At 36.7% G+C, this 15,955-nt stretch overlaps 2 protein-coding genes across 3 annotated transcripts in view; both read right to left on the bottom strand.

Moving 5' to 3' along the window:
* Positions 1-2,548, bottom strand: part of LOC127650236 (zinc-alpha-2-glycoprotein-like) — a 35,921-nt gene extending 33,373 nt beyond the window's left edge. The window contains exon 1 of the mRNA XM_052135543.1: positions 2,357-2,548. Coding sequence (XP_051991503.1) covers positions 2,357-2,438 — 82 coding nt within the window. The 5' untranslated portion in view covers positions 2,439-2,548. The remainder of the gene's footprint in view (positions 1-2,356) is intronic.
* A 191-nt stretch (positions 2,549-2,739) lies between these two features.
* Positions 2,740-15,752, bottom strand: LOC127650234 (zinc-alpha-2-glycoprotein-like). Of its 2 annotated transcripts, XM_052135540.1 has the most exons (12): positions 15,613-15,752; positions 10,811-11,086; positions 10,433-10,720; positions 9,289-9,573; positions 9,034-9,156; positions 8,716-8,787; positions 7,872-7,946; positions 7,268-7,312; positions 7,124-7,168; positions 3,772-3,816; positions 3,629-3,673; positions 2,740-3,486 (listed from the first exon to the last, which is right to left on the bottom strand). In XM_052135540.1, the coding sequence occupies exons 1-12, from the start codon at positions 15,674-15,676 to the stop codon at positions 3,464-3,466; spliced, it is 1,386 nt and encodes a 461-aa protein (XP_051991500.1). In that variant the 5' UTR covers positions 15,677-15,752; the 3' UTR covers positions 2,740-3,463. The 2 variants fall into 2 exon arrangements, with proteins under 2 accessions (XP_051991500.1, XP_051991501.1); XM_052135541.1 differs by lacking the exons at positions 3,772-3,816; positions 7,124-7,168.
* Between the last annotated feature and the right edge of the window lie 203 nt (positions 15,753-15,955).

Consider the following 15,955-nt stretch of genomic DNA (forward strand, 5'->3'; position numbering starts at 1 on the left):
CTTGACCCTAATAATAATAAGATGAATACTAACAGAAACAATAGGGGTTTTTGACCCCTAATAATAGGCTAAATAATTTCACATCCTCTGATGAAAAGTATTCATTCTCAAGAAAGTTAAAAACCATAAACAAATAGCTGTGATTAAAGAGTCCGTCCCAAATGGCATCAGAATTATTAATAATGTTTTATCGGTCTCTATAGCAGTTGCCACTGAAACACCTGCTGACGGAGCTGTCATTTTTTGTTTTACACTGAGCAGCACATCTGCAGCGTAACTTGAAGCAAATGATACGCAGATATCATCAACGCTCTCGTTGTCACCCGACACAAAGCTATTTTAGACACGTTTATTGTGACAAAAGTATTTTGCCCCATGAGCGTCCATGCACAAAACTTTTACTCGAAGACCGTCACAAGTCTGGTTCAGAAATTTCTGAATGGACCAAATTTCCAGCAACTTGTGGAAGGCTACCCAAAATGTTAAACAATTCAAAGGCAATGCTACCAAATACTAACAAAGTGAATGTGCACTTCTGACCCACTGGGAATGTGATGAAAGAAATAAAATCATTCTCTCTACTGTTATTCTAACATTTCACATTCTTAAAATAAAAAAGTGATCCTAAAGACAGGATAAAGAATATTTTCTACAATTAAATGTCAGGAATTGTGAAAAAATGTGTTTAAATGTATTTGGCTAAGGTGTTTGTAAACTTCTGACTTCAACTGTATTAATTCAAGCAATTTGTCCAGTATTGTTTCCTCTCACATGCACTGCTGCAATGGCCGTCTTGAGTGTAATTTCAGAAACTCCCATCAGATGGCGCCAGTTATTGGTGTATCCGATATAACAAAAACTATACCCGATAAAAGAAAAATGCTTGACTATTGGAAAAAAAGATTGGAAAATCAAATTAATGGTCGATCTCTAATTATTATTTTGACTAAAATGGGTGGTCCATACTGCCTTATGGGGGTCATCACCCATTATAAATTAGTTATAAAACAAATTTACTTATATTTTGACTGTTAATCTCAGGAGTTCGCATTTTAAATTAAAATGTATATTGTGGCAGCAGGGGCATGGTCAAGCGTCCGTCCGGAGAGAGAAAGCAGTAAGGTCGCCTGCACCTAAATGAGATTATGTCTTAACACCTGTGTCTAATTTCAGTGAGCATGGGGAGAGCTGCATAAAAACAGCCATGCCACCAACAGCCAGGGAGAGAGAGACCAAGCCATAAAGTGCACGTTTGTGTAATGTGAAGTTAACTGTGTTACTGCCATCGAGCCGTCTTTTGTTAATTAAAAGTCTCACCTGTGTGGGGAATCCTGTCTCCTGTGCCATCTCTGTCTTTAAAGTGTCACATATCTATAATTAATATCCTGCACATAATTAAACAACGTCAAAGGGGCTTGCGATTTTTGCTGAGCCTGTTTTTCTTACACAATATCGACTTGTTTAAAATAAATCCAGCGCATGAGTTAAAAGGAGCACATTTGTGGTTTGGTGCTGATGAAGGGTTTTTTGAGCCTTAATGATCCGGCTGACACATAAAAACGATTTGAAACCCATGGCGGATGATTAATAAAATTCGTGTCTAGATTCTCTAGATGGTAACCCTCTCATGTCAAATTTCTCGCATATTCTGGTGACGCATTCGCCGCTCTCACAAGGATGCGAAGTGGCGTAACTACATTACACGTATTACAATGTTAATATTTATGCACAGTAAAATATTATTTTAAAAGGTCTGTTTTGAATCCATTGTAATGCAAGGCACGTACGTGTAATCATTGCAGGACTCTTAATAATAATAATAACAATATTAATAATGTGTTTCATCGTCAAAAAAAGCTATTTGAAAAAGACAGGAAGAGTAACAAAGACCATAACAGTAACTGTGACATAGTACAACTGGTAATGTTAATCCTGTAGCCTAACAACACGACAAAAAGAACAGAACTTGATACAGTGCTACACACACAAATGCGTTCAACAGCTCAAAATATTTAATGCTCTTTATCATTAATAAGATGAAAGGCGTGTGGCGGAAGCATCAACAGGAACGCTCAAAAATTAGAACATGAGAGGGTTACCATCTAAACACGACCGATTAACCTCAGATGGTAATAACAAAAGGTCTCTGCCATGTTTAACACCAAGTTATTTGTCGATATTTACTTTTGTGTTTATAAAAAATAATTACTAATGTCATTGAAAGTTTATCTAAATGTGTAATTTAGATAATTACACATTTACGTCAAAGTTCAGTTTTGACGTTAACAGACATTTTAAAGGAAGTGCAATGTTTTACTTTCACTTTTGTTCTCAGACAAATGCAGATTTTATTTACCTGCTTGAACTGACAGCAAAGTCCCAGGAAGAAGAAAAACACTGATCAGAGCAAAAGTCTTCATCACGACACCTGTGTCCATGACTGAAATGTATTTTAGACAGTGAGAAATGTACCGATGCTTGTGTCGATTCTTCGTCGAAGTCTGAACGGTAAGATAACAGGAAACGGTTTTCACAAAATGGAGGATGAAGTAGAAATCTAGCTACTTATATTTACAGTTTTAACCAATAATAAAAAAGAACAAACTTCTTGTAATCTGTCTCTGGGTGGATGTCGTAAAACGAGGTCACTCGATGAAGGGACTATCAACAAAATAAACATGACAGAGTGTGCATTTATAATGTTACTTTTAGTAAAGACAAAAAAGTAAAAAAAAAAATAAATAAATAATAATAAAAAAAGTAAATCCCACTCAACTTTATTGACATCAAAAGCATTTCAGAACCAGATTAATATCAGAAAACTTTCACAATAACTGTCATAACAATGACATTTACATGCGATGCTGATGTCATCCTAACATGTTAATTTAATTTTAAGAAACCAATAACTTCTAAATAAATGTTTTTTGGAAAGGAGTCCACAAACGATTTTTTACAATATTTTGGAACAATACCTCTGTACAATAATTGACAAATAGCTGATGGAAAATAATAACTTTACAAATAGTCAAATAATCATAATTAAAAAGTTTAAGCTTTTCTTAAAGACTAGCATAAATTTAGAGCAATGTAAAAAAAAAAAAAAAATGAAGACCTCTCATAGTAATTTCATAATGTTGTAAATGCAGTTACGATCAAGAAATCTTTCACAGACCCAAAGAGTAAAACAACAATGTGAGGTAACAAAGAATCAAAATAGTCTCTATTAAAGATAAGTATGCAGTTTTTTCAAGAAAATATCTCATTATATTATGATTGTGAGCTTGCATTGTTGACAAATACCACCAAACTTCATGACGCCGACATCAGTGTGCGTTGCAACAAAAGTGAAAAATATAATGAAATCTTTTGGGTGCATGATGAAGCGTCCCTTTAACTTCAAGTCCTTGAACTACACCAGCACCACTGAAATCAAGGGATTTGCTGCAATAGTGAATCTCAATCAGTTGAGAGCATATGCTGTTCCTGGACCAACAAGGAGCATCACATTAAAGATCTGATTACATTTTTAGTTTTAATTCCATGTCAGAAAGTGTGCAATTGATATTTCATCAACAAATATAAATGTGCTTTAGCCTGGTAAATGGCATATATAAATGATAGTTACCAGTTTTGTTGTCCATAGAGGATACACTGGAGTTGCTCTCCTTTCCTGTTGGAGAAACAAAGTGTCAAACTGTCTCTATAATGCATTATAATTTGCCATATTAAATTAAGCATGAAATATATTTAAATGAGGGTCATGTTTACCAGAGTCAGACAAATCACTCTCCTGACTTCCTGCTTTTGATAAATCTAGACATGAAACATATGGATTCAAAAGTTACATGAGAGATATTGATGCACAATGAAAGGTTCTCTCTCCACTTTCAGTCCCGACATTCATCTCCATAATGGAAATGCATATAAATAATATAATTATAATAGAATAATAGAATTATAATATATAAATTAGGGATGGGACAATATATTTCTAGTTATGAAATCTTGAGAACAAAAAATAAATGACGAAATGTAATGAGGCAAATTCTTTATATTTAAACATAATTTAAACATCTGCATTATTGTTTTATGTCATCTAAAATCTACTTGCACAGTATTATTAGCAAACATTAGAGGGCCTATCCTAATGGAGTTCATATAATATCTGGTGACTTTAATCAGGCATGTTTAAAGACTGTACATCCAAAATTCTCACAACATGTGAAATGTGCCACCGGAGAAAGTAATACACTTGGTCACGTGTATTCAAATATCAAGCATGGCTCTAGAGCTGTGACCCTCCCACATCTGGGCCTATCTGACCATGTCTCACTGTTCCTTGTCCCAGGTTATACTCCCTCAGGAAACAGATAAAGCAACCACAAAAACTATCAAAACCAGGCCTGAGGGAGCACTATTCCAACTATAAGATTGCTTTGAAAGGACTGAATGGGACTTATTTAAACACCAGGACCTGGCAGAATATACACAAACGGTTCTGTTCTATATTGCCAGCTGTCCTGACATCTTCACTGAGGCGAAGCGCATCCGGGTATTTCCAAACCAGAAACACTGGATGGCGTCAGAAGTCTATCCTCTCCTGAGAGCTTGTGATATGGCCTTCAAATCAGGTGACAGGGCTCTTTACAGTACTGTGAGAGCAAACCTAAAAAGAGGCATCAAAAATGCTAAGCTGGTCTACAAGAGGAAGATAGAGGACCACTTTACTAGAAACAACACAAGGCGGGTGTGGCAGGGAGAGCAGCATATTACAAACTTCAAGGGCAGCGCCACCACTGGCTGTAACACCAGCGCATCACTGGCAGAGGAGCTAAACTGTTTCTTTGCACGTTTTGAGGCAAAGTCTCCACTCCAACACACATCTCCTCGTGATACAGGAACTCAGACACTGACTGTACAGGAGGTGAGACAGGTGTTCAAGTCAGTGAATCCCAGAAAGGCTGCAGGCCCTGATGGAGTGCTTGGAAAGGTACTCCGGGCTTGTGCCTACGAACTTGCTGCTGTCTTAACAAATATTTTCAATCTGTCCCTGTCACAAGCCATCGTCCCACCCTGCCTTAAACCAGCCATTATCATCCGGGCCCCAAAGAAGCCTGCTGTAGACAGTTTAAATGTCTACAGACCCATTGCTCTTACTTCTATTGTCACAAAGTGTCTAGAGAGAGACTAGTATTGAGGCATATTAAAGCTATCCTCCCTCCCACTTTTGACCCCCATCAATTTGCTTACAGGGACAACAGGTCAACAGAAGATGCCATTGCCACAGCCCCCCACAAGGCTCTGGAGCACCTGGAACACACAGGGACTTATGTCCGGATGCACTTCATTGATTATAGTTCTGCTTTCAGTACTATCATACCAGATATACTCATCAGGAAAGTCCTCCATTTGGGCCTCTCCGCTCACCTGTGCACCTGGATTATGGATTTTCTCACTAACCGCCCTCAGTCTGTAAGGCTTGGTCTCATCTCTCCTCCTCCCTCACTCTTAGCACCAGTTCCCCACAGGGATGTGTGCTGAGTCCACCATTCTACTGTCTCTATACATATGACTGTATCTCCACATACTCCTCCAATCACATTATAAAATTTGCAGATGACACTACAGTGATTGGACTCATTTCTGGAGGCGATGAGTCTGCCTATCATGACGAGGTCCGAAAACTGATGTTGTGGTGCTCCGAAAACAATCTGTCACTAAACACAAAGAAAACTAAAGAACTCATCTTGGACTTCAGGAAGTGCAGAGCTGAGCCCCCTCCCATCTTTATATATATAGACTGTGTGGAAAGAGTTCGCAGTTTTACATTTCTGGGAATCCATATATCTGACAGTCTCTCATGGTCCACAAACATGACAGCTGCTATTCAAAAGGCACAGCAGCACATGCACTTCCTGCGAGTCCTAAAGATAAAACATCTGTGTACAAAGCTACTAGTGGCCTTCTACTGCTCTGCTATAGAGAGTGTTTTAACATACTGTCTCACAGTGTGGTATGGGGGCTGCTCAGAATCTGACAAAAAAGCTCTAGTGAGAGTCATAAACACAGCACAGAACATCATTGGCTGCCCTCTCCTCCCTTACTACAGGACATTGCAAACACCGTTACCTATCCAGAGCAAAAAACATTGTTAAGGACTCTGGAAGGCGATTCAGGGCAATTAAAATGTGCACTGCCAGATTCTTGAACAGTTTCTATCCAAAAACCCTCCAGTCCCTAAACTAAGGGCTATCTATTATATATGACATTATATATGATACCTATCTATCTATTATTTATGACACTCACTGTGGACTGTGCAATAACTGTTTGAAACCCTTAACTTGCACTTTCTTGTTTTACCTGCTGCATTTAGGTTTATGAATGGAATGTGATTGTGTGGTTTACATGTGTGTATATATTGTAACACTGCTGAGCAGTTTCAGAAATGTTGTTGTATTTCGATGCAATGACAATAAAGGCTTCTATCCATCCATCATCCATCCATCCATCCATCCATCCCAAACGTATATGACTTTCTTCCACGGAACACAAATTAAGATATATTAATAGAGATATGATGGGAGATATGTCTGTAGGTCCATACAATACAAGTGAATGGTGACCAAAACTTTGAAGCTCCAAAAGGCACACAAAATCATCATAATATACAGATTTTACAACTAGAGTGCTATGGATTAATTTGATGCTGATTTTGTGTGCTTTTAGGAGCTTCAAAGTCACCATTCACTTGTATTGTATGGACCAAAAGGCTGAAATATTCTTCTAAAAATCTTCATTTGTGTTCTGCAGAAGAAAGAAAGTCATACACATCTGGAATATCATGAGGGTCATTTTTTGGGGTGAACAGTTCCTTTAACAAACCTTAAAATCAGCAGGAAAAAATAGTTTGGTACAATGTTGTTTAAAGCACAACCCAAAGCCTTAAATCTGATTGGTTGAGAGCATATGCTGTTCCAGGACCAACAAGGGGCATCACATTAAAGATCTGATTACATTTTAAGTTTTAATTCCATGTCAGAAAGTGTGTACTTGATATTTCATCAACAAATATAAATGTGCTTTAGCCTGGTAAATGGCATATATAAATGATAGTTACCAGGTTTTTTGTCCATCGAGGATACACTGCAGTTGCTCTCCTTTCCTGTTGGAGAAACAAAGTGTCAAACTGTCTCTATAATGCATTTATAATTTGCCATATTCAATTAAGCATGAAATATATTGAAATGAGGGTCATGTTTACCAGAGTCAGACAAATCACTCTCCTGACTTCCTGCTTTTGATCCAACTAGACAGGAAACATATGGATTCAAAAGTTACATGAGAGATATTGATGCACAATGAAAGGTTCTCTCTCCACTTTCAGTCCATGTAAAGAGATGTGTACAACTGACATTCATCTCCATAATGGAAATACATATAAATTATAATATAATAATAGAATTATAATATATAAATTAGGGATGGGACAATATATTTCTAATTATGAAATATTGAGAACGAAAAATAAATGACTGAACTGTAACGAGGCAAATTTTGAACATCTGCATTATTGTTTTATGTCCACACAATCATAAATGACATGATCCGTCAGACATAAAAATCCCTGTTTTCAAGACAGGTTCTGTTCAGTTCTGTTGCTTGTTCTACACCTGATCAGCCTGAATGTAACCAACTCATTTTAAAGGTTCATTTGTTTGTGGTCTTTTCTTACAATAAATGTATACGAATAACTCTTTGTGAGCCTCGTATCGTATATTGAATTGAATCATAAGATAACCATATCGTCCCACCTAAAACAAAAGGCATTTTCCTGATAAGTGACATTTATAAAAACATGTAGTTACCTTTAAGCAGTCTCTCTCCCTCCTCAGGCTTATTTACATTGTCGACAGGTATCACAGTAGAATTCACATGGCCTGCTGTAAAACAGAAGAATAACGTGCTACACGGCAGTTCAGACAGGTCAAATCAAAAAGTTCTGCAATCAGCTGACAGACACATGTCAGATTGAATTCCTCCATTCATTCATTTTTTAGCTGCACCCTTCACACAGTGGCATGCAGTGCATAATAGTGGTACCCCTTCTATTCTAGCCAACCATATAGAATGTTAGTGACTGAGACTACCATTCTGCTAAACATCTCCTTTTTGAGCTTAACAGAAGAGAAAAATTAATATGGGCTTGAGTATGAGGCCGAGAAAGTTCACTTTTGTGTGAACTGCCATTTCACTACCTATCTAAGAACAGTATTTGTTAAAAGTATCTGCCAAGAACAACAACATAAATGTAATTAAGCACATGATTGCATCACGTCTTGCTGAGAAACAAGTAGCTGAAGAGAAGGGCCATAATTAGGCTTTATACCTTAAAAATCCTTCCATCTGAATGAAAGTAGAGGTAAAAATTGAGGAAAGCAGCAATTTGTGAGAATTGGGCGAGACTGTTGTAAGATTTAGGATGCTTTATTATTACAAGATGTTTTAAAGTGGTCCTGACTGAAATGAAGGATGGTATAATCCCTTTGTGTCAAATAAATTATTTCATTTGCACAAATAAAGCCATGTTGTGTGTTTAGCAGAGTCTGCTCACAATAACCATTTAACCTGTCATTGAATCCCTGTGACAAATTGTATTTCAACACCACGTATTTTTATGAAATTAAATGTATATTTAAAGATAACCGATACCTGCATTCAGAGGCAATACTTCATTTTGTCCAATAGGGGTCCTCTTGTCCCGATGAGAAGCTGATCTGGGAACTTGAGATTTAAACAAGGTGTTTCTTTATTATTGTTCTTTGCACTCAAGTGTTTCTTTTAAACATAAAACTAATATGGTATCAGAGACACAGCAGCATAAACAGAGTCCATATGTTGGTAAGATTTAGCCATTTATGATAATAAATCAGAGGCTTCTCTCATTTTCTTTTAATTAAATTAGTAATGTCTGTATTTATTAAAGAATAAAACCCAACGTATGTGTGTGAGTAAATAGCCACTACTCACAAATGCCCTTCATCTTTAAGATGAAAACTATAAGGATCATAACCAATACGAGCACAGCTCCAATCACCACTACAATGATAACACCCATGCCCGTCACTGGATTGCAGTCACCACACTTTCCATCTATAATTGGAATTCATTTTGGATACGAAAGGAAAGAAAAACAATAAATGTCAGCCAGTGAAAATGAGGTGCTCTTTAAATTAATCAATATCAAGTGATAATCCTGTCTCTATGTGTATCAGATTTAATTACCCCATTTGTTGATAATGGGTTCATCAAGGGATCTGTGAGCCACATAACAATCATAATCTGCTTTTTCTTCCTCCAGTATTTCCACACTCTTCCTTATCTGAAATGTTCCATCATGGTTTGGTAAGACTCCTGATGAAGCAATCTGATCTTCAGGCAGAGATGTTCGATATTTCCTTATTTTCAATGTCACATCCTTGGGGTAGAAGCCAGTGGCCAGACAGGTGAGTTTCAGTTTGCTTTTGTCACTGACAGACTTCCTTGCAAACGCATAAACCTCTGGTGGTGCTGAGAGCAGAGGAAACAATTGAACAATCAGTCAGCAGCCTGTTGACATTGTGTCAAATCAAAATAAAACTGCTGCTAATCAAATGTCCATTCACAAACCAAGGATGAGTAGAGTAAATTCACATTTTAACAGCATCCATCATTCAGTTGGTACACCACACTCAAATAACTGTTATGAATCTTATGGAATTATATGAAGCCAAGCGGAAAAATGTCATGTAATTTAACTCTAGTCATAAATTGTTCGTGGCCCCTTTAAGAACATGAGTTTTTGCGACACGCTTTTAGCCACTCTCTCATGTTAGAGACGTGAGAACATACGTTGTGCAGAAGAGCTCCTGGTTTTGTTCATCGTTTGAGAATTACTTGGGATGCATATGGACTGTATGTGTGGATTTTGACCACATTTGTGCACGTGTGAAATCTGGGTGTGTGAATATAAAATGAATCATGTCTTATTTAATGATTTAAAGCCCAGAGTGTTTTCCAGTTTAGTGAACATGTTTAATGAGAATTCTACTGTTTTAAACTGTTATACATGCCCTTACAGCCTGGTTAAAAATGCATAAAATGCTGTGAATGATGTAAGCATGTATTAAGGTGATGTATGCTGAAGCATATGGGTAGACTAATGCCCTGTTTATATTTTCTTTTGACATTGGCCTCTACCGTATTTCATTATCAGTATTTTATTTTCAGCATTTCATTTTTGTACTTTTTTATATACGCCCAATCGACCGCTGTTTTTCTCTTCTTTTTATCCTGTGGTGTTTCTTTACAACAACCGCTACATATATTTAAAACTATGTGTATAATTATAATAAAGTATATTTTATTAAATTTAATTGGATTTACTCACAGCTCTTTTTGAGCTCCTGGTCTCCATGTTCTCTGAACTGGTTGAGCCAGTCCACACACTCTTTCTCCAGATAACCCTTGGTGTACTGGTTTAGGATGGGTACGTCATCCCATTTTCTCTTGGTTTGGAGAGCTTCAAAAACTGGAGCGACCCACTGAGATTGTTTATCATCAAAAGACAGGAAGTTCACTCCATCATAGCTGTACTCATCGATGCCTTTGGAAAACTTCGTGTCATTTCCTTGATTCTCAACTTCACAACCATGTCTCCACTGAAGAACATGGAGATCTGAAATTGAGACCAGTGAAAATATTTGTCTGATGATTCAAATAACAGAGAATATGATTGTGTACATTAAAATCCCTTGATGTTCCTCACCTGTCTTATTTTGTCTCATTCGGTCTATCAGAATGTTGACATTGACACTAAACCACTGCTCTTTGCTCTTTCGGGACTGAGTGCCTTTTTCCCAGTAATCCTGCTGCATTTTCTCTTCCATCCAGTGCTGTTTAGGAATCTTTTTCTGTTGCTCACTATTGTAGTAGTCAATCTGTCTGTCATCCAGTAGACCCATCGCAGTGAACTCATAGATGCCTGGCAGATCCATGGGTTTGGATAAAGCGGTGTATATGTAGAACAGGGAGTGTTTGTCAGCTATAAAGAAATAAATGGAAAGAACATTAATAGTGGATTCCTGTTAGGATTGTGGCTTAACCATTCTACTCCAAACTCTTCCAAAGCCTATAGTTTAGTGAACTTAGATAAACGTTTAGCATTGTGGATTTTCTTTCTCAGTAAAACATCCACATCATTATATATAGCCTGACCCAATGGTTTTCACGATATTTCATGCAGTGCTTTTCAGAAAACAGGATTTCTCAAGTAAGGTGGATAAAGGTGGAAGGTGACTTTTAATCCAACTCCTCTGAGAAATATTTACTGGAGTAACTAGCACCAGTCAACATGCAGAACATTTAAAATCAGTTTAATAGTTTTCAAACATTTTAATATCTTGGTGCTCTGGAGATTGATATTTTGTTATTTATTTTTAATGTTATGTAAGAATGCACAAAAAAGCGGTAATTATTTTAACGTTGCAAAACATTAGCAAAATAATTTCTTTGTGGCCTGTCCATTGAAATGCATCTGTATAACAAATTCACTCACATTTGTAATTTGATAGAGACTTAAATGGACCCTTTTCACATATCTGGGTTTGGAATCTGGAAGTAAACGAGCATGCTGAACTTGAAAGCAGTGAATTGGAGATTACAGCTGATATAAATTTTGCTCACCCGTTTACTCCAAAAGCAAAAGAAAAACATGCACTATTTCACTTTCATAGCTTTCAAAAAGTAGAAGAAATATATATAGAGAGCCTTGGATTACAACAAAAGAGAGAAAGAAGACGCATTTTCCAAGTAGGACTAGTTACAGTCCAGAGACCTAAAAGTGGGGACTGTATCGCCAAAATTAGGTGGGTTATTCAAAACTGGATGCACCAACTCCAAAAAGGGGCACCACTTCCATTAGGGAAACTTTAAAAGATCATTCAGTTTTAAAGATAATTGGCCTAGTGGGGCACTAAAACAAACTGGCCCCAGGGCCCTCATTAGCCATAATCCGCACCTGGCCCCGCAAAGGCGCATTGCAACTTTTCAGATAAAACAAAGCGAGGCTATTTTATTTTCCACATTTGTCTGGAAAATCAAAGAAACTGTGAAGCTGTTTTTCTTAGTTCAAGTGTTATACTGTATATAGGTTAGGGCCTCCCCATGACCCAGTTTACACCTGGTGTTAAAACGTGTTTTTGGTGATCGGATCACATGTGGTCAGCGCTAAATACAAGTCTAAATGGAGTCTAAAACATTCTGTGATTGGATCACAAAAAATCAAATACGTATGTGGCCAAAAATGCTTAACCCTAACCCTATCACATTTGAGGTGTAAACGCTAATCCGTCCTGAATGTGTCACAGAAGCAGCGAAGCGCCTCTCCTCACCTGTCATTCAACCGCTGCGATAAAACAAGAGTTTGTACTTTGCCGGTGAAGAGCACTTTAAAAGGAAATAACCGTCTGATCAGAAAAAAGTTTAAAAGCGGATACAAACACAAGCATGGGAACTTCACGGATGTTCTTCTGTGTGTCTGATATCAACATTCAGGGATATGAGAAGCACGAAAATCTGCAGCTCAGGTTAATACAGGTTATCATTTAAAATAACTGAAAACTGCTCTAACTTTTTATTTTGTGCTTAGATTACATTTCTGCTGCATCTGGGAGAAACAGCACTGTCTTTTTTGACATTGTTGCACTTTAATGAAATACAGTAACACACGGACATAGTTATTGGTTTCATCATGAAACAGAGTCCCTCCCCTCCAAATATGATCACAAGTGGTCACAGAAGAGGCATTTAACCTCCGCCTGAATTTTCACACTCAAGTTTAAAAGCTCTCTGTTTACAGTGGACTAATTTCATAAACAAAATGGTCTCATTTTACAAATAACCCCCAAAATTAAGGAATAATTGCAATAATTAGTAAATAACATTGTAACGGTTTACAATATTATGATAAACATATAATTTCAGTTCTCTGTCCTTTATTATTGAGCAAAATGTCTTATTTTATTCCACTGGATGGCATTACTAGAAGTAAAATGCCAAATACTGTTTGGAAAAAAATTATCAAAATAAAATACAGTATTTTGTGTATCGAAAATACATGTACAATTGGCCAAATGTTGACATTTACTCAATATATAGGTTAAAGGCAAATGGGATACAAACCAGTACACTTTAAAACATTTTGTTTGAATGATGTTTTAAAACTAATCCTGCTGTGAGGGAATATATTTATTTACATTTTGTCAAACAAACAACCAGTAATAAATCCAAGAGTCAAATCAGAGTCTCATCTTAAACCTTTTATGGTACCAAAAAAAGTTGCAATGCAACATATACAATTTATTCATGTACTTCCAAAACCCATCACATATTTACACTGACCCCTTTAATTCAGTAACAAACATTACATTTTCTTTCAATGCAAACGAATTTGGTGGAATTACAGTCGAAATATATATATATAAAAAACCATGTGCTATAATTCAAAGAATTGACATTTGTTATCGGGGGAAATGCAGGCCTAATGATGAGGTCTTATGTATTTATATCATATAACAGAATGTTTTACTTTGCAGTCTTATGAAAAGTTCAATAGTTGCTGTAAAGTATTACCATGTTTTTTTGGACAAGGGCCTATGTGTTACCATGTTTTTGGACAGAGCACCTGATATAATCTATGGTAAATTACCAACTGATGCCATCACTCTACCATGGCACTGCCACAGTACTGTTTTGAAAAAGTTACGTATTGTAAGGCAATCAATTAAAGACAATTATACATGTCTATAATTACAAATGTATGTAGTGCAAAATCCCAAATAGCATACAATTCTGACCAGGTTATACTGCAGCATGCTATGACCCAATTAAATAAATCACGTGTAAAACAGTGGGTATTTTTCTTTCTATTTAGCAAGGATTAATGCTTTAAACACTTGACTAGCTAGCTTGTAAATACACAAGCAGTTGAGAACACCAACAACCGATTAGCTATCCAGACTGACTAGCTAGCGCTAATGTCTGTTGCTAACGCTTTTCCCTCCTTGCCTTTGTAGTGGGTGCCAGCTGGAACGTGATAGTGCAGGATGAGTAAACCTCACTCCAGTCATCTGATGTGACATGCACATTCACTTCCGTACCCAGCAAACAGAGGACGCTCTGGCGACCATATTTTTAGCTGGTTTCACTTCTGTTCTGTTAATTATTTTAATTTATGCTCCTTTACTTGTATACAGGGGTTAAATTTGGCCAGTATGGCAACTGAGTAAAAGGTAGTTGTGTAGTAGGTGTTTGCTTCCGCTGTTAAGAACAAAGTGCATTTACTTTTAAACTGTAACATGATTAGATTTAAGTTTAGCATGTTATATGTAACCTAAAGTTACTTGTCCCAGCTGTCAACTGATTTTTATCAAATACATTTCTTGGCATCCTTGATCAAGTTTTTTTTTTGTCCTCTCATGTAAAACATGAACCAAATATTCCATGTTATATATTTTCACAATTAAGTTGAATAACGACATGCATAAATATTTACACATATCTTTATCCCAGTAAAATGTATATGAATTTCCATACAGGCATTTTAAAAATCCACATTTAGTTACACATGTATTTTACAAAAAAAAAAAAAAACTCTCATAATTTTTTTTCATTGGAGGTTGCGATTTTCGGAGAAGGGTATAGCTGCAGGCTTTGCTCCAAACCAAACCATTTCCTTAACCGTGAGTAGAAGTGACGCCCCCTTATTTGGAGTAAACCCGCCCCCATTTGGAGGACTCCGGCCTGCAGCTATACCTACCTGTATTGTAGCCTACCTTCCGTGATTCATAAAAGGTCAAGTTACGAAAAGTTGTAAGATAAATAGTAGAAAACTTCCATGTAGAAGATTTAAATGAATTTAAAGATAATATTTCAGGAATTTAAAACTCTTTGTCCTACAGAAAGACATTATTCAGCATTCCGAGAAAAAAAAAAAGGTTCGACATTACGTAAGACTCGAAGAATCAGGCAGACTATCTTATTTGAGTCACCTTTAATTATAAACAATAGAACTGTGACTTAATTATGATAGATAAATAAATATGAAAGAAATTCCTTGTTTAAAAAAAAAAAATAATAATTACTATTTGATTACACGTCGCAATCCGGCCATAAAATCCCTCCATTATATATAATTAAATTATTTTACTACTAGTCGCAAGAATAGAATAATAATTGAACACTTCATGTTGACGAAACAATGTCAAGTTTACTAAGGCAGACTAATGAATAGATCAGGTGAGATGGTGTCACTCAAAACATGTCGAGGAAGTTTCTAAATCGAAAGTATTTCTGTTCCTGTTTACCAGCACCATCTCACTGACAAACCAAACACTTCGACAGGTATCGAGTAACTCACCGAATAAACGTTCAGTGAAAAACATTTGAACCCTTATTTCAGGATATCAGCGCCGTTGTGAGCGTGTAGAGATATGTATTAAAAAATGACAAGATTTGTTTTACTTTCGGTTTAATAAAATACGCATATTGTGTAAATAATCGCAAACTTACCGCTCTGGACAGAAACAACAGCAGAGAGCAGAACTGCCCCACACAAAGCTGTGTAAATGGTCATTTCAAGCTGTTCGAAACAGGTGCCGTTTCGGTGGACGCTCCAGTGGGCACACGGTGATCAGATGAACTGAATCCAGTTCTGCAGGTAAATTAATTAACATCCACAAACGCCTCCCTCTTTAAATAACCAATGATAAAACAGACACTGCAGCGTCAGTAAGCACCAGGAGAACAGTGTAGTCAGGGGTTTCACATGATCATGTTCATATCTGCGCAGAAAATACATAAATAACAAAATCACCAAATTCCGTCTGGACCTCATAAATATTAAATATGCTGA

Source organism: Xyrauchen texanus, chromosome 10 (assembly GCF_025860055.1).
Source record: "Xyrauchen texanus isolate HMW12.3.18 chromosome 10, RBS_HiC_50CHRs, whole genome shotgun sequence".
NCBI lineage: Eukaryota > Metazoa > Chordata > Actinopteri > Cypriniformes > Catostomidae > Xyrauchen > Xyrauchen texanus.

Excerpts from the sequence above, each read along its gene's own strand:
- LOC127650234 (XM_052135540.1), bottom strand. The coding sequence starts at position 15,676 with ATGACCATTTACACAGCTTTGTGTGGGGCAGTTCTGCTCTCTGCTGTT. Across the intron at positions 10,721-10,810 it reads AATGAGACAAAATAAGACAG|ATCTCCATGTTCTTCAGTGG; the intron begins GTGAGGAACATC and ends TCTCAATTTCAG. Across the intron at positions 3,674-3,771 it reads GAGTGATTTGTCTGACTCTG|GAAAGGAGAGCAACTCCAGT; the intron begins GTAAACATGACC and ends TTTCTCCAACAG.